General features: G+C 43.2%; 1 protein-coding gene across 1 annotated transcript in view; it reads left to right on the forward strand.

Annotated features, from left to right (window-relative positions):
- LOC144685865 (A disintegrin and metalloproteinase with thrombospondin motifs 2-like) overlaps positions 1-18,816 on the forward strand; it is a 264,496-nt gene that overhangs the window by 55,979 nt on the left and 189,701 nt on the right. Inside the window, exon 3 of the mRNA XM_078550836.1 lies at positions 5,000-5,159. Within this exon, the coding sequence (XP_078406962.1) occupies positions 5,000-5,159 (160 nt within the window). The remainder of the gene's footprint in view (positions 1-4,999; positions 5,160-18,816) is intronic.

Raw genomic sequence — 18,816 nt, forward strand, 5'->3', positions numbered from 1 at the left:
GTTCAGGAGTGGGGACGCTACCCAATGCACCACAAGACCTCAGCAGATTAAACCACGTTATAGAGGAAAAAAGCTTTCAAAACACCAAAAAATCCTATTCACCTTTTAAGAAGCCAACTCCAAAAACTAGGCAAATTAGATAATCATTTGCCTGTGAGCTACGATGAGTGGCACTATGCAAAAAATTGTAAGGTTCAGTGTAATACCAAACATTTGCACGGTATTTGCAGGCAGATTGAAGCTTGAGCTGGATTGCAGCATAAATTCCAAAAAGTTTTAAAATGTTTTCTTCACAATACACGGCTCATGAATCAGGCATGCAGACCTCCAAGCCTGATTTTGTGACCCATGCTCCCAATAGCATCTGCTTAGATTTGCCTTTGCACCCTTCAGTTCAAAACATATCTGCTCATTAAGTTGCTCAAGGTACAAGCTGAGAACTTTGCAGTGAGGGAACCAGGACATTTGGGACTGGAGTGAACTGGGCAACCAGCAGTAAATCTCCTTAACCAATCAGACTGAAAGATTGTGAAGCAAATAGTGCAGGGACTGCAGAAGGAAATGTAAACTTGAGTGGGTGAATTCAATGTCAAATTAGAAAGAGAAATAAAGAGAGGGATAGAAAGATAGGTTGAAGAGAAAGACAAAAAGAAAAGTAAAAAAAACCATAAATTTTGCTATGTTTAAAATTTCCAACAACAATCAATACCGGAAAGTAAGGAACTCTGCACTTGTAATAATTACTTTTAAATGCTATAGAGATTAATTGGCAGTAATTAATGATTATTATGCCATTAAAAGGGTACTTATGCTTGAAATGACAGGAATTAACTTTTTGTGGTGAGTTTACTTTGTATCTACTGTGGAAGAACACCAACTTCATGACATCCAATGGTGAGGCAGACAGCAAGATGCTATTTTCACTAAGCCAATAATAGAGTGGTTCACCTCCGATAAGTAACTTTTCAATATTGGCATTTAACTGCATATCTGTTCATTGCCAGAAGTTGCTGTACCGTTGTCATGTTAATAACAGCGAGCACAATTAGCCTCATAGTTACTTTGACAGTAAAATTATTTTTACTTGGCTTACGTTATGTGCCATGGCAGAGAAATTATTGGGTCCCACAAGTAAAATGTACTTGTGAAAACCAAGGCTTGCTCCTAATTGGACCGTGGAGCCCATCATAATACCAATGAGCCGTGGATGCCAAGATCTGAATTTTCGTAGTTTCTCCTGTGTCGGGTGTGCAGAGTCAGGAAATTTCCTGATTCGGTGAACCTAACTTGGAAGAATCTGCCCCAAATCACTGTTTTGACTTTGGGGGTGCTGGTGTGTACTGGAGTTGGGTCGGCCACCCCAGAAAGAATACAGAAGCAGCCACGTGGGCTGTCGAGTGCCGAGGGGAGCTGTTTAAAAGACCAACATCAGTGCTGTGCGACTTCATCCCAGTTAAAAGCAGTTAGTCCCTCTAGTCCTCGCCCACCACCCACTCCCAATGCCTCGTCCAAACCACCTCATGTCCCCCACCCACCCCCATGGCCCCTCGCCTTCTATGCCAACCTATGTCCCTCTACCCCAACATAATCCCTTGTTCCCCTATGCCAACTTAGTGCCAACCCATGACCATCCCACCTACCACCCTTTGCCCTTACACCCTCCATGTTAAATCACCCAGTATCCACCATCGACGGACCTCAGGAAACATGCTGAGGTGAAATAAAATAAAGTTCTAAGTATCTATTAAGACTTCAGTACTTTAAAGAAACGCTGATTTAAAAACACTGATAAAAGCCTATTCAATACATTCCTTCAACTACTTAATTCATTATAGAAACAAATATTTGTATTAATAGCCCCACATCAAAGACAGCAAATCCCTTTGTAACCTCTTGGAGTTGTCAATCAAACTGTGAACTAGCAAGCCCTCCATTGTGATCATGATAGGTTGGGGAAGTAGTCAAGTAGTACTAATACTATAGATATAGATAGATACACCTCAGGCTTGAAATTGCAAGCACTGATTTTTTTTTCCCAACTAAAAGACACAACAAGCTGTTTTTTTCCTCAAAATTTAAAGAGGAGGGAATTTAAATGAGTTGACAGCTTGACAGTTCCACAGACCTTCTCCACCTTTTACGAACATTCGTGCCTATTCTTAAAAATCGCAGAAGGGTACCTGACCTTGCCAAAGAACTCCAGTAGGTTTAGACTTTTTCCTCAAATTCATAAATCCCATGAGTTGTGTTTTAGAAACCTCTGTGACAAAAATTGCTTCTGGGTTAAGGCAGCTGCACTTTTAAACATGAACCGCACATGTGCAAAAAACGTCCCGCCCCAGCGAAAATGGTGGTGCCGGATACAGGTGCAGCGGTTCTGAAGTCAGGTCTGCTGTGAAAATTCGGGCCCAATTTTGCGCCTTGATAGTTGTAGCCTTCACAAAATCATATGGCCTAGACCTTGAGCCAGCAGGTGTTATGTCCTTGGAATAGACCGGAGATGAATAGAGGAGGGGAGTGACCATCAGGTACAACAGACTACAGTATTGCTGTGAAGCCCAGGAGGAGCAAGGGGACAAAATTCTGTTCCCAAATTTTATGACATTTTGAATATACAAGAAACTTGGTAACTGATTTTCAGCACCGGAAACTACTTTCTAAACTGTAGCCTCTAGGTTTATATTATAACAACAAATGTGCTTAATGTTAACTCTGATCACAATAATCTTCAAGACTATCACCCAAGTCTGTTCTATCCCTCAACATTCAGATAAACCTGACAGTTATAATAAAGAAAGCGGCTAGTTCTAGAGCTGTTGCACTTTTAGTCTAATTGGGTAAATGAGCACAGTTCTGTATGACACATGACGCATGCCAGTGTCAGCATTAATTTGGTATGTATTGTTACAGGTGACCATATAAGGAAATAAAAAGACCCTGTTTATCTCATCGCCATTAAGCAAAAATCATTGGCTCTTATTTTCTTGAAATGCTGAATGTGTTTCTTATGTAAACGAATGACCTGTTTAACCACACATCAATTAGCTGTTGTTGACAATATTTATAATCATTCTGCTTCTTTTTATGTAAGAATATGCTGGGCCATGCCAGGAGTGCATTCTGCTGTTACTCACACATCATGAACACTTTTCAGGTTATGGGACTGGCGTTTCAAAATATGGGCTCATGATGAAACTGGCATGTACTGGTGAAGACCGTGTTGCTTGGGTGATCCAGCGCCATGTTGAAATGTCACTCATTCCGTGCAATCAACAATGAGGCAGATATTCATTTTTTTGCATGGTATAAATAAATGTCTGGTTGGAGCACATAGTGGAAAATCAGGCAGGGGTTTCGAGAGGGAGGGATTATATGGTTGTAATGGAGCCCATCTGATTTATCACTCCATTGGCATGGGATTGTTCCTGTTTGATTTTCCTCTATTAACCTTCCCCAGGTGGCTACTTACACTCAAATTTACAAAAAGAAATCTATTCCAAGATGATTAAAATCTGTTTCTAGATACAGAAAATCCTTAGATGATTGAAGGAATGTTGTTGAACCAGCATGTAAATGAGACCAAGAGACTCCACCTCTTGGCAAATATTCTTTGAACAAATACTCTTAGAAATAACTGCGATATTACTGGACAAACACTTCATTCAAAATTAATTAATCAAAATGATTAATTGATCTCTCTATTACATTTTTTTGCCCCTCCTTTCACGTAAATGATTTTTTTCTTTGGGCCTGTTCTCCCCAGGTTTGTGATCAAGTGAAATGCAACTCATTCTGAGATGCAGAATAGTTGGGACCTCTCTCCTGCCAATTTTTTTATGGCCCTCCCTCCCAACAAAGATCAGCAGCCCAATGGTAGGTGAGGTAGATACAATACAGAGCTTGCATTTGCCCACCCCAATCTCAGAAGCTTTCTTTCCAGATTAATAGCTTGTATGCTGAGTTAGGCTGGTTGTTTGTGTTTAGAAAATGTCACTAGGTCACTGAGAATAACCCAAATGCCGGTTCATTCTAATCATCCTGGGTGTGCAATTTACTACATGCATATTTCTTTGATATTATATTTTAAAAGAAAGCTCACCAAACTTGACCTAATGAGACATAAAAACAGTGATTGGAGTTTGTCATTTTTAGTGATGCCTGCAGGCCTGCAGCAGGAATTGGCATTTCAATGTCAGGCATTTGAAACATGTTGAAAGGGTGATTTAAGGGTCAGGAAAATGCAACAACAAATTGTCAAAAATCTAAATTTCTTTTTGGCGGGGCACGGTTTGGGGGGGGGTGCGGAGGGGGTGGTGGGGAGAACATGCAGATACCTGGTAAACAAATTTAGTAGCATCAGCACTCCTTTAAAATATTTCAAGTTCATCACTGCAAAAATTTGCAATTCACTTTTTTCCTGGGAATCAGTCTTATGACTGATGTAATATTGGGTGTAACTGCAGCTTAAGTCATGACAAGTTCATGCTCCAGTGAACTCCCTATATCTACTTTGTATGTCATACATGAGACCATTGGGTTTCAGTTTTCACGGCAAAACAAACTGAATTGCAGAATATGATACCCTAGCAGTAATAAAAATCCTGAAACCCGGCCTAATGAAAAGGAATTTACCAACTTCTTTAGTCATCTTGAAACAGTGACCTTGGGCATGGGCCGACTCAGCACTGATTTTCAGTTGTACATTGTTTTTTGAGTAGTCAGCTTTATTGAAGCTGTCCATCAACTTTTCCAAGTTTTATAGGTTGACCTGTATGATAAAAGGCGTTATCTTGCTTTTATATTGCTTTTAATGTCAGACCAAAGAATGGCTGCTGTATTATTCATCATAAAGTGTTTAACTTCAGCTAGTCTAAAATGACGGAAATCCTGTGGGTATTTGTGTGTATGAAAGCTTCACCTGCATAGTGGATCTGCGTGATAGCTGCATGAGCATTTTTCTAGTAATTAAGAGTGTCTAATCTCTGATCCTGTCTCACAGGCTGGCATGATTCGGACAGACAAGGACGAATTCTTTATTGAACCACTGGAGAAAGACAAAGTAGAGGAGGAAGAAGAAAGTGGGAGAATCCATGTGGTGTACCGGAGGTCAGCGACCAAGAGATCACTTCCTGCGTCAATCAGCGATGTCCATTCAAAAGGTCAGTGAACATATGGTTGTTTTCGTAGATTCAAATACTCATCACCTTTGAAAAAAATTTGAATGAAACTAAGATGGATTATAGCCAAGTGGAAGTTCCATTTAAAATAACTTATATTGGGAAAACTTCATTCGAACAATGAAATGTAGTTTTTGGATTTCATTAGAACTTAGTACATGTTGGATATTTGTTAAGTCTTGCAATGAAATGGAAATAATAAAGAAAGAAAAAATTCTAGATTTTGACTCTTTCGTTCATTAAAATGCATGTAGATGAAACATAATGCTTGTTGGGTAGTTATGTATAAAACCCTCAGATCAGAAGATTCATAGTAAATAGCATCCTCGTTTGTTTCTTTCAGAGAAAATTAAATTCCGATGAACCATGGCTAAAAGTATAATTGTATTTCACATCTACATTTTACTTTATAAAAGGATATAAAATTTGTTCAGAATTCATCTTAATTCTCCAACTTCTATGGAAGCTGAGATTTTTTTTAATGTTGAATGGATTCTGTTCTTTTAAATCATTTACCTCTTGTTTTTTCTGAAATCAGCTATACCATTCCACCAATTGGAATGAATGGAAATGTGAAACCGTTGGTGACATTTCCTTTTTTTTGGTGATGTTGAGTATCGGAACATTTGTATACCCTGGATGGAAGTGCAAAAGTTTCTAACATTTCTGCTTGTATAAAAAATAAATGCCTTTATATAGCACCTATCATATCCTTGGGACATCGGAAACCACTTCAGAAAAAAAAAACAGAAATAAATAAATAAACAAATAAACTTCGGAACCAATTACCTTTGAACTGCAGTCGTTGTTGCTTTGCAGGCAGCTGTGGTAGGCAATTTGCAAACAGCAAATTTCCACAAAAAAACAATGAAATAAATGACCTGCTAATAGCCCACCTACTTCTTTACCCCCCTCCGCCCCCCACCGCCCATCTCCCCGTGACCTTATTCCAAGTCCTGGGATAGGCCTATTTATATTTTCTGGGGAGGTGTCTGCACTATTATGACACTATAGGGGTGCCCATTTAGCAGAGCTGGAATTGGGGGGAGTTAGAAGCAGCATCTACTTTTGTAATTCATTGGGAGGGCCCTGAATGACTGTTTTTTATGCGGGTGGATGTACCACTGGCTGCTATTAAGGTGCATCTAATGCGATTTATGGAGGTGCCTGGTAACCTCCCAGAAATGTCCCGAAAAGCAAGAAAGGTCAGGCGGCAGAAGCTTTCTGCTCCCCACCCCAATACCAAACTATTAGAAGTTGAGGAAACAAGGAATGGATGTTCTTGGCCAAAATGTTGGTGAAAGATGTGAATTTTAAAGATCTCCTTGAAGGAGGAGATGGAGGTAGACAAGCAGGAGATTTGGAGAGTAAATTTCGGAGCATGAAGCCTAGGTGGTTGAAAACACAGTCCTCAATAATAGGAAGTAGGGAGAAGGGAGACGCACAGGAGGACAGAGTCAGAGGAATGAAAGGTTTCAGGGATTGTTATGCTGGTGGAAGTTAGAATCACAGAGGAATTAAAACACTATTTGAGGCATTGTGTGTCATGCACATTATCAGCAAAAAACAAGGACAATAAATGAATGGGGCTTGGTGGGAGTTAGGGAGTGGACAGCATAGCTTTCATTAACTGAAGTTTATGGAGGGTGGAAAATGGAGAAGGGATGGTGGTGGGGGTGGGTAGGGCAGCCAGGAGAGTTTAAAGATAGCAAAGGTTTCAGCAGCAGATAAGTTGAGGAAAAGTGTAGATGGATGATTTCACTGAGATGGAATTAAGAGGTCTTGTGATGGAGAGGATATGGGGTTGTAAACATTGTCTAAAGTCACACAGGATCTTGAGGTTGTGAACTGTGGCTCAGCCCAAAAAAGTAGCTGGGAAGTATGCATGGAGATGTAGTGAGGATCAAAGGCAATGCTATTTGGCTTTCTTCATTTGTAGCTCATCTAAGAATAGATTTTGGTTAACAAGTTTCATAACACATGAATGAGATAAGCTTGAAATGGCATGGTGAAGAAAATGGACAGAAATAGAGATTCAGAGCTATGACAAAACGTGGCCTTGGTGAGATTTGGCTTGGTTGGCAAGGCAAAAGCAGCAGAGGCAACCAAATGGATTGTCACCATCTTGGTGTAAAGTAATACTTAAGCTCCTTTTATCTGTTGTTAGAGGTGAAGGTGAGGAGGCACGAGAGAGAGAGGAGAGCTTGGGAAATTGTTGTTGTGGTGCAGGCCACAGAGATAGGAAGGGCTAAAGTAATGGAGGGATTTATAAGTTAGGCATTGGGAAACTGGGAGCCAATGTAAATCAGCAAGAACAAGCGTGATGAGTGAATTAAACTTGGTGTGAAAAGAAGCCAAAGGGCGGAATGTTACACTGGCGGGATTTTACAGTCCCGCCGAAGTCAATGGACTCTTGAATGGTTTGCCGCATTTTACGGTCCCCCCCCCCCCCACCCCCACCATGACAGGGCCATAAAATTCCACCCAAAGTCTTTCTTCAAGAGAATCCTCAAGTAGTGGACAGCTTCAGTTGAGGCCCAGTAGAACTTGGTGCCATCCAGATAGATCAAGTGATGGATGGCCAATAACCTTATTGTGCACCAGATACACTGAAGGTTATGCTCCTTGCACCTGAGAGAGCAACGATGGAGGTCATATCAAAGGTCATATCATTCAGCTGCTTCCTACCTGCTTCTTTGCCCACCAAGCCATATTTCACCCAGGCTCCTCTCCAGCATTGTCTCCAATCTCTATATCTGTCAGGTTCTGTTCCCCTCCTTCACCATGCCCTCAAGCTTATCTCATTCATGTGCTGTGAAACTGTTAACCGATATTTATTCTTAAATGAGCTGCAAATGAAGACCACCAAACAGCATTGGCTTTGGCCCTCATTATGCCTCCATACATACTTTCCAATTTCCTAAATCAGAAGTTTTCTGAAAATCAGCCTTTGGAATTATTGTGCACACAAAACTATGAATGCTGGAAATGTAACATAAAATCAGGAAAAGCTAGAAATGACAGGATGTCAGAAAGCATCCAAAAAACAAAAGGACAGGTTAACATTTGATATTGAGCTCCATCAGAACAAGATTATTTGGCAACGTTACATTAGAGGTTGCCCAGAGTTCAGTTCATGAAAAGTTAAGAACTATTATGATGCAAGGCCTGGTTTATTGGTAAAATATCTTTTATAAAATATGGTTTTAGTTTTTTTCATCTAATAGTTCATTCATATTAGGCATTGAAAGCATGCTGAGACTCAGTATGGGTTACTAACTCTCTCTCAAAAATCGATTTGAGGGCAAAATGTTCCTTGTGGTATAATTTCAGCTTCAGAAAAACTTAAAAAACATTCTCTCGACTTGCCTAAAGCATCTCTGATTACATGAACCATCTTTCCAAACTGGTTGCCCAGTTGGCTGAGGTTGATCTCATGAAAAAAATATCTGTAATGAATATAACACGCCACAGAAATGGATTTTTAATTATGTAAAAGTATTTTTATGACTTAAGATATTCAATTTCAAAATTCTTCTGTAAATGACTGAATTGTATCCAGAACTCATAAACATCTGCAGTCACACCAATGGAGTGACTTGAGGCTTTATTTGGGAGACCGAATATGCACTGGCACAGCTCTGAGGGGAAGATTCAATTCCAAGGTTTTGTGATATGAGACCGACTACTTGCCTGACAGAATAAGATTGATTCATTGAAAAGAAGATTCTGTCACCATAGTAACCAGGCATATGCAGAATTACTGTACAATCTGCAATTGAAAAAGCAAAACCCCCTTCCCTGAAAGCACACGCTGTGATCAGTGGGGAAGTCACCTGACTGATTTTGACAATCAGCTCAGTTTCTGCTGAGTGGGTAAACCACTTCTATAATATTTGTAGTTTGTGGGTGTGCTCTATGGTGATATATAACATTTCTGCAGAAAAAAAGCAATCTTCTCATGTGGTACTTGGAAACAAACAACTTAGTCTGCACAGATCTAATCCACCCATCACTAAACAAAATAATTTCAAATATGTAAGTACTTAACTTCTGATTCCTTTTTGTTCATTGGAATCAGACTTATTTCAGGAGTTACTGTAGGAAAATGCAGCCGCCAATCTGAAAACAGCAAAGTCCCACATATTGCAATAATTGATTGAGGGATAAATATTGGCCAAAGCACCAGGAAAGCTCCCTTAACCTTCTTCAAATAGTGCCCTGGCACAGTTTAGGCTGGGCCTCAGTTTAATGAAATCCAAAAGACACCACCTGTGACTGCTCAGCACCCACTGAGTACTGCGCTGAATCACTGAATTGTGAGCATGGTAGATGGAAGCAGACTATTTCCAGATGTTGGGGAGGTCAAGAATGATAGATGATTAAATACAGGAGATTTAGAACAGCGGGCAGGAGAAACATCTGAACATAAGAGAGTTGTGAGATTTTGTAACTTCCTTCTAGGTTAATGGTTGAGCGGAAACTATGGGTAGAAAATTATGCTTGGCGTGCGGGCGCGTGTCTGACACGCCCAAGCGTGAAATAAAGCGCATTGATGTTGGCCAAGCGTGCCGATGTCAACGCGCACATTCACGATAGTTAGTTCGGCAGGCACACGCCAGAACCGGAATTGTGCCCGCTGACAATTTAAAGGCCTTTTAAGGCCATTAAGTAAACAATTGTCCTGAATTTTTCACTGCCCATTCAACCTAACAGTTGACAGGCAGGCGGAAAGGCCAAGCGTTTTTTAGAAGACCTCATCCATGGGCAAAAATTTAACACTTGAATTAAAAAATGTCCCTGCTCATGTGAGACAGCAAAAATTGGCAAATGGCAATGATGTAACTCACTAGGCAATTTGTTTTAAATTTTGTTGTTGAGGAATAACTACTGTTGTAGACAGCTACCATGTTTTTTTTTAAATGGTGCCATGACATTTTTTATAACCACCCCAGAAAGCAGACAGGGCTTTGTTTCCATGTCTCATCTGAAAACATCATTCGTGATAGTGCAGTTTAGATTAAGTGTTCAAGTTCTGGACTGGGGCTTGAACCTATGACCAGCACTACTGTTCAGTCAAGGTTGAGAGCTAACCAGTCTACTATGAATATTGTACTATGTGGCTTAAAATGAAATATGAAAAAGCTAGGAGCCAAAGTTTAGTGTCTTTTTTAAGAGAGTTGACACAGCTTAATTGATGAGATGTTTCCTTATGTTCATTTCATGGTTAAAAGTGGGACTTCCATGACCTGATTGAACAAATGACGTTGGGCAGGCCTGGTGTAATACCGTAAAGTGCCCTAGGGATATTAAATAGTGAATTATGTTTTATTAATGAAGTGCTGGGGAGAACGATTGCTTCTGAGGAGCATCACCCTTGGCACCATAATTCTATTCCTCTCTTGGTGAATGCCTGACCTTGGCTAAGCATCACTGCAGATGCTGAACTTCATAAAGCTTTTACCAAAATTGAGCCTGCTGTACTACACCTCTTAACCAAGCTGTTCCACTACAGTTACAACACTGGCATCTACCTGGCTATGTGGAAAATTGCCCAGGTGTGTCCTGCACACAAAAAGCAGGACAAACCCAAGCAGGCCCCATCTGTCTAGTCTCCATCATCAGTAAAGTAATGGATGGGGTCATCGACAGTGTTATCAAGCAGGACTTGCTTAGCAATAACCTGCTCACTGACGCCCAGTTTGGTTTCCGTCAGGGCCAGTCAGCTCCTGACCTCATTACAGCCTTGGTTCAAACATGGACAAAAGAGCTGAATTCCCAAGGTGAGGTGAGAGTGACCGCCCTTGACATCAAGGTTGCATTTGACAGAGTGTAGCATCAAGGAGCCCTAACAAAACTGGAATCAATGGGAATTGGGGGGAAAACTCTCCATGGTAAGTTTAAGTTTGTTATGGACAAAGAAATAGACAAGTTGCAAAAAATTTTTTTGCATTGGGGGAGAGTGGATTTTAGTTAAAAAAGGCAGGATCTGGCCAAGGTAGACTGGGAACAGTTACTTGTGGGGAAATCTACAAAGGAGCAATGGGGGGCATTCAAAAAGGAAATGGGGAGGGTACAGGCTCAACATGTTCCCTCTAGGGTGATAGGAAGGAGAACAAGCCCAGAGAACCATGGATGACTAGAGATATTCAGGTTATGATGAAAAGGTAAAAAGAGGCTTTTAGCAGGTACAAGGGAAGCAAATCAGCGGATGCATTAGTGGAGTACAGAAAGTGCAGGGTGGAGCTTAAGAAAGCAATTAGGAGAGCAAAGAGGGGATATGAGAAAGCTCTGGCTGGTAAAAGTAGGGAAAATCCCAAGATATTCTGTAAGTATATCAATGGGAAGAGGATAACCAGGGAAAGAGTAGGGTCCATCAGGGACCAAAGAGGTAATCTATGGGTGGAACCAGAGGACATCACGAGAGTGTTGAATGAATACTTCACATTCGTCTTCACCTAAGAGAATAAGGATGAAGGTATCGAACTCGGGGAGAGAGACTGCAAGGCTCTTAAGCAAATTGATATAGGGAGTGACAAGGTATTGGAGATGTTGGCAGGCTTAAAAGTGGACAAATCTCCAGGTCCGGATGATTTGTGTCCCAGGCTGCTGAGGGAGGCAAGAGAGGAGATCGCAGGGACTCTGACCCAAATTTTTAATTCCTCTCTGGCCATGGGGGAGATGCCAGAGGACTGGAGAACAGCTAATGTGGTTCCGCTATTTAAGAAGGGTTGCAGAGATAAGCCAGGGAATTACAGGCCAGTGAGTCTCACGTCAGTGGTAGGGAAACTATTGGAGAAAGTTCTGAAGGAGAGGATCTATCTCCACTTGGAGAGGCAAGGTTTGATCAGGGATAGTCAGCATAGCTTTGTCAGAGGGAGGTCATGCCGAACAAATTTGATTGAATTTTTTGAGGAGGTGACTAGGTGTGTAGATGATGTAGTTTATATTGATTTCAGCAAAGCCTTTGACAAGGTCCCACATGGGAGACTTATAAAGAAGGCAAATGCACTTGGGATACAGGGTAATTTGATAAGATGGATTCAAAATTGGCTTAGTTGTAGGAGACAGAGGGTGATGACAGAAGGATGCTTTAGTGACTGGAAGCCAGTGTCCAGTGGCGTACCACAGGGATCTGTGCTGGGTCCCCTATTATTCGTCATTTATATAAACAACATTGATGACTATATGGGGGATAGGATTAGTAAGATTGCGGATGACACAAAGATTGGCCGGGTGGTTAACAGTGAGGTTGAGTGTCTTGAGCTACAGGAAGATTATAGACGGGATGGTCAAATGGGCAAATAAGTGGCAGATGGAATTTAACCCTGAAAAGTGTGAGGTGATACACTTTGGAAGGAGTAATTTGACAAGGAAGTATTCAATGAATGGCATGACACTAGGAAGTTCTGAGGAACAAAGGGACCTTGGCATGTGTGTCCATAGATCTCTGAAGGCAGAGGAGCATGTTAGTGGGGCGGTGAAAAAGGCATATGGGACACTTGCCTTTATCAATCGAGGCATAGATTACAAAAGTAGGGAGGTCATGTTGGAGTGTATAAAACCTTGGTGAGGCCACAGCTGGAGTACTATGTGCAGTTCAGGTCGTCACATTATAGGAAGGATGTGATTGCACTGGAAGGGGTACAGAGGAGATTCACCAGGATGTTGTCTGGGATGAAACATTTAAGTTATGAAGAGAGGTTGGATAGACTTGGGTTGTTTTCATTGGAGCAGAGAAGACTGAGAGGTGACCTGATCGAGGTGTCCAAGATTATGAGGGGCATGGACAGGTTGGATAGGGAGCAGCTGTTCCCCTTAGTTGAAGGGTCAGTCACAAGGGGACATAAGTTCAAGGTGAGGGGCAGGAGGTTTAGAGGGGATGCGAGGAAAAACATTTTTACCCAGAGGGTGGTGATGGTCTGGAATGCACTGGCTGGGAGGGTGGTGGAGGCGGGTTGCCTCACATCCTTTCAAAAGTACCTGGATGAGCACTTGGCATGTCATAACGTTCAAGGCTATGGGCCAAGTGCTGTTAAGTGGGATTAGGTAGGTAGGTCAGGTGTTTCTCATGTGTCAGTGCAGACTCGATGGGCCGAAGGGCCTCTTCTGCACTCTGTGATTCTGTGATTCTGGTGGGAGTCATACCTAGCACAAAGGAAGATGGTTGTGGTAGTTGGAGGTCAGTCTTCTCAGCTCCGGGACATCACCGCAGGAGTTCGTCAGGGTAGTGTCCTGGGCCCAACCACCTTCAGCTGCTCCATCAATGACCTTCCTTCCATCATAAGGTCAGACGTGGGGATGTTCGCTGAAGATTGCACAATGTTCAGCAGCATTCACGACTCCTCAGATACTGAAGCAGTCCATGTCCAAATGCAGCAAGACCTGGACAATATCCAGGCTTGGGCTGACAAATGGCAAGTAACATTCGCGCCACGCAAGTGTCAGGCAATGACCATCTCCAACAAGAGAGACCCCAACCATTGACCATCAATGGCATTACCATTACTGAATCCTCCACTACCTACATCCTGGGGGGTTTACCATTGACCAGAAACTGAACTGGACTAGCCATATAAATATTGTGGCTAAAAGAGTAGGTCAGAGACTAGGAATCGTGCGATGAGTAACCCACCTCCTGACTTCCAAAAGGCTATCCACCATCTCCAAGGCACAAGTCAGGAGTGTGATGGAATGCTCCCCACTTGTCTGGATGAGTGCAGCTCCCCCAATACTCAAGAAGCTTGACACCATCCAGGACAAAGCAGCATGCTTGATTGGCATCACATCCACAAACATTCACTCCCTCCAACACCGACACACAGTCACAGCAGTGTGTACCACCTGCAAGATGCACTGCAAGAATTCACCAAGTCTCCTTCGACAGCACCTTCAAAACCCATGACCACTACCATCTTGAAGGACAAGGGCAGCAGATAGATGGGAACACCATCACCTGGAAGTTCCCCCTCCAAGTCACTCCCTCCTGACTTGGAAATATATCGCTGTTCCATCACTGTCGCTGGGTCAAAACCCTGGAACTCCCTTCCTAACAGCACTGAGTGGTATATCCACACCACATGGACTGCAGCGGTTCAAGAAGGAAGCTCACCACCGCCTTCTCAAGGGCAATTAGGGATGCGCAATAAATGCTAGCCCAGCCAGCGATGCCCACAGCCCATGAATGAATAAAACAAAATTGGTTACCCAGTGAAATAGCAACCAAATAACAGACCATGCCTTACTCTTTGGTGTTAGTAGTCACTCAGTTGATAGCACTCTTAACTCTGAATTAGAAGGTGTGGGTTCAAGTTCTAGTCCAGCACTTCAATGCAAAAATCAAAGCTGATACTCCAGGGCAGTACTAAGGGAGGGCTGCACCGTCAGAGGTGCTGTCTTTCGGATAAGATGTTAGACCAAGGCCCCAATTGCCTCCTCAAGTGGAAACAAAAGATCTCATGCCACTGTTTTGAAGAAGAAAAGGCAGGTGGGGTAAGAGAGAGATCCCTGGTGCCCTGACCAATATTTATTCCTCATTCAGCGTCACACAAACGTATTATCTGGTCATTATCACATTGCTGTATGAGAGAACTTGCTATGCACAAATTAGTTACTGCATTTCCTACATTACAATTTTGATTGCACTCAAAAGTACTTCATTGGCTGTAAAGAGCTTTGAGACCTCCTGAGGTTGTGAAAGGCCCTATATAAATGTAAGTTTTTTTTTCCTTTTTGCCATGATAAACTAAGTCCTGGGGAGAGACATGTAAAAAAGGAGGAATTTAAAAACCACTCAGAACAGATTTACTTTATAAATATAGAGAAAAGACCAAGGGCTCAAAATTCCAGGGGTCCCACTCTGCCTGTGACGGTTTAGCAGAGTAACCAGCTGAATGCCACATACTGGAGAGGTAAACCAAGTTGCGGCAACAGGGACATTTGTAAGGTCTAGCCAGGTTACAGCTGCACTTCAGCAGCACTGGTCTAATTCACTCTTATAATGAGGTCCACAGTTGCATCATCTGAGAGGAATGCCCTTGAGGCTGCTTTGGGCTAAATTAAAAATAAATAACACTTATTGTTATTGAACTCTAAACAGAAGCTATTCTGCCTTTTGGGAAGAGACGATTAATTCTCCCCTATCAGTAAAACGCCTTAATGATACTTTTATGACCAGGTAAGAAGGAGTGAACTGGTTCCCCTCTATTCAGCTTCCTTGATTGGCCACAACAAAGGTTTTAAGTGTTTTTTACTCACAAAGATATGCCTTTTCCGAATCTAAATGTATTCAACAATTTATGCAGTGAGCAATAAGGAGCCAATCAAATGAGGTTTTCTTGAGTTAAAGAAAAAGCAAATTTGGTAACCACTAAACCCAAGAAAAGAACTAATAAAAAAGCAACGTCACATGCACGGGTTTTAGAAATAAGGGAAGCTACAGTCCAATAAAAAAAGTCATCAGAATATATGGTTAAGTGCCCTTTGATTGTCCTTGAAGCATAGATTGTTAAATGTTGTGGCCGATTTGGATTAGCTGGTTTTGTGGATGCGGTCAAATGTAGAAGAATGATATTATTATGAGATCTCGGTTCTCTGGTAGGTTTCTGATGGTTGACTTATCGAACCGGGTGACACACACTTTTTCCAAAAGAGAGAGAGGGAGAGAGCCCAGCATGCAGCCTGTTTCCTCTGCTGAAAACTTTCTTGACACTCCCTGTGTCACTGGCAATCTCTCTGTAGTGTCCGCAGCTCAGGCTGTTATACTTCACCCATTGTGTATTTCCAAGGGGTTTTGGGTGGGCCTGTGTGTGGCAGCCATTGTTTCAATACCCAGCACTTTGCACTTTAATACCTCTTCCTTAGACAGGGATAAGTTTCTATGGGCCTTTGAATTTTAGGAAATGTCTCTGTCTTCACACACCCCTGAGGGTGACTTGTTTGTTTTTTTTCACCTTCACCTAGGAAGGTGGCCTTGCATTTTTAAACAGTTTATTATGTGTTTAACAGTTTATTATGTTCACTAGCTCTCCGCTAGTGAAAGTTCCTTTGAAGCCTTCTAATGGTGAAGTTGACATAAATTCCAGGGCTAGCCTGGGAATTCTTCCAAACAAACCCCTTTGATTTAGGGGAATGAGAAAAGGAACATCTCTCTTCTCACCCTCAATGGAATATAAGAAACAAATGAAGCGGGAAGAGTTCTGGAAAAATGGCTCTGACACTAAATTCTGGCCACCACTTTGTGATCTACCTGGCTCTCGACCCTCTACTGGAACTTTAGGCCACAATACTGCTGTGGCTGAAATAACAATAAAAATGTACTGGAAGTAGTTAGCAGGTCAAGAGAAACTGAGTAAATGGGTGGAATTTTCCACTTTTCAGACTAATTTTGGGCTTTGCGGTGCATTTCCTGCTGGGCAGTGTGGCAGGAGTTCATGCCCGATTTCACACTGGGAATCTAATTAATTATGCAGGTAGCTCTCTGAATCACATAGCGGTGCGGGCACTGATTTGTCTGCCCTGTGTTACCTAATGGGGTCAGAGACCACCCGAACACACACATTCACTCTCTGTGCCCAGCTGTGTGGAGGAAGCACTTCGATATGGCTGCGCCCAAGAAGAAAGCTGCTCCCAGGTTCAGCAACGACTCCCTTGAGGCCCTCGTCCATGGAGTCCGCCAGCACCGGGATGCCCTCTATCCGAGGGATGGCTCCAGGAGGCCCACCAGCCTCACCTCACCGGATTGCGAGGCAGTTGCAAGGGAGGTCAGCTCATTGGGCACATGCCTGAGAAGCGCCATCCAATGCAGGAAGAGGATGAATAATTTCATCCACTCCACCAGGGTAAGTTAACCTTCAGCTCACTCCAATCTCACTCACTCCAATCTCACACTCTCAATGGCATCATGCACTCAAAGGGTTACACTGCCCAGGGTTCTAGCAGGGCAGACATCAGCATTGTCTCACGGGCACTTTAACATCACCAGTATCTCATCTATCATGCTGCACAAACTCCATCCTCAGCCCTTCCTGGAGAGGGCTCAGCACACATAGCAGGCATGCATATTTCCCAATCTCTCCTCCATCTCTTCTCACCACCTTCCACCCATTTATTTTTGTGTAGGCCAAGCTTGCCCACAACAAGAGGGAGAGATCCCAGACTGGAGGGGGAATGGTCAACATTCAGGAGCTGTCCAAATTCGAGGAGGAAGCCACTGAGTTGGCAGGGGAGGACAGAGATTGCTCCCATGACGAAGGCAAGATCAGCCTCTCTCAGCAAGCCAGTACGGATGAGCCCTCCATGAGTTGTCACATGCTGAGATTCTCAGTTCTTGAACTAAATCTATCTGGTCTCTTACAGGCACCAGCAGATACAGACACACTAGCAGGGCCAAGGTAAGCTCCAGTCCCCTGCTTACCTCAGAGGAGGGTGCTGAGGAGCCATTTGTAGAACACCCATCACAGCCCTCCACCAGCGCAGAGACACAGGTGGGTCCTAGTTAGAGAGTAGGCGCAGGGTCACATTCAGGGAAACAGCTCACAGACAGGCCTCCACTACACTCGGAAGCAGTGACAGTCCAGGTCTCTGGCACTCTGAAGACTGCTGGAGATCAACCACCCGCTGAATCAGAGTCCGATGATGAGCCTCTGGAAATTGCATCTCCAGCATGTTAGAGATGGCAATGACAGTTGGTGGAAAATCGGGTCGATTTGTGAGACGCAGTCAACCGACTCGAGCGAAGTCTGTCCACATTCTCTCTGATGTTGTGGCTCTGAACTGCGAGCGCCTCAAGGTCTCCATGGGAAGGGTGGAGGCCGCCTTGGAGACCATGGTCCAGCAGATCCTGCTGGATTTGCGCTCGGACCTGCACCCTATCGCTCTAGGCATCAGTGGGATCCATCAGTGGCTAGGCGAGAAGGGGGCAAGACATCTCAACCTCACTCCAGGAGCCCCTTCTCTTTGGAGTCAGGCAGGGGCCCTTGGGCACTCACAGGAAGGAGGACCAGCAGCTGGAGATGCTGGGACCATCCATCCAGGTGACTCAGAGTGTCCAGCCGACCCCAATCCTCTCTGCCTGTGACCCCAACCCCTCCAGCTATACAGACCGAGGAGGGTTCACCCGCCCCACCGCAGGACACCCTAAAGCGGCTGCGGCCCTCCAGCTCTCAGCCCTCTAGGGGACGCCCATCAAAGTCATCAAAGACAACAGGGTGTAGCAGTCAGCAGGCTGCCTCCACCTCTGCTGCAGATGTCAGAGATGCACCAAGATATAGCTGTAGAGTTAGAAAAATTAAGAAACTTGGAAATTACTTCTGGGTCATGGGTGTTCAATCACCGTATATATCATGCACCTTTGTAAATACATTTGCTGTTCATGAAAATAGCGTGCATAAGCATCTGTGTGCCCTCTTATTGCGAGGGTGGGCATGCTCCCATTCAGCGATTACCTCCCTTTGTGAGCCTCACCTTCATGTGATGTGTAGCTGAGTCATGATAGTTACTTGGTCCTTGTGTTACATCAGGGAGATGTGTCCAACTTTTTACTGAAAGTGTCTGCAAAATGCATTTGTGACCATACTCCTTACAAGACAACATGGAGTTGGGCGTGCTCACCAGCCTTGGAGGATTAGCTGTGATTGTT

Source organism: Cetorhinus maximus, chromosome 10, assembly GCF_964194155.1.
Source record: "Cetorhinus maximus chromosome 10, sCetMax3.hap1.1, whole genome shotgun sequence".
Lineage (NCBI taxonomy): Eukaryota > Metazoa > Chordata > Chondrichthyes > Lamniformes > Cetorhinidae > Cetorhinus > Cetorhinus maximus.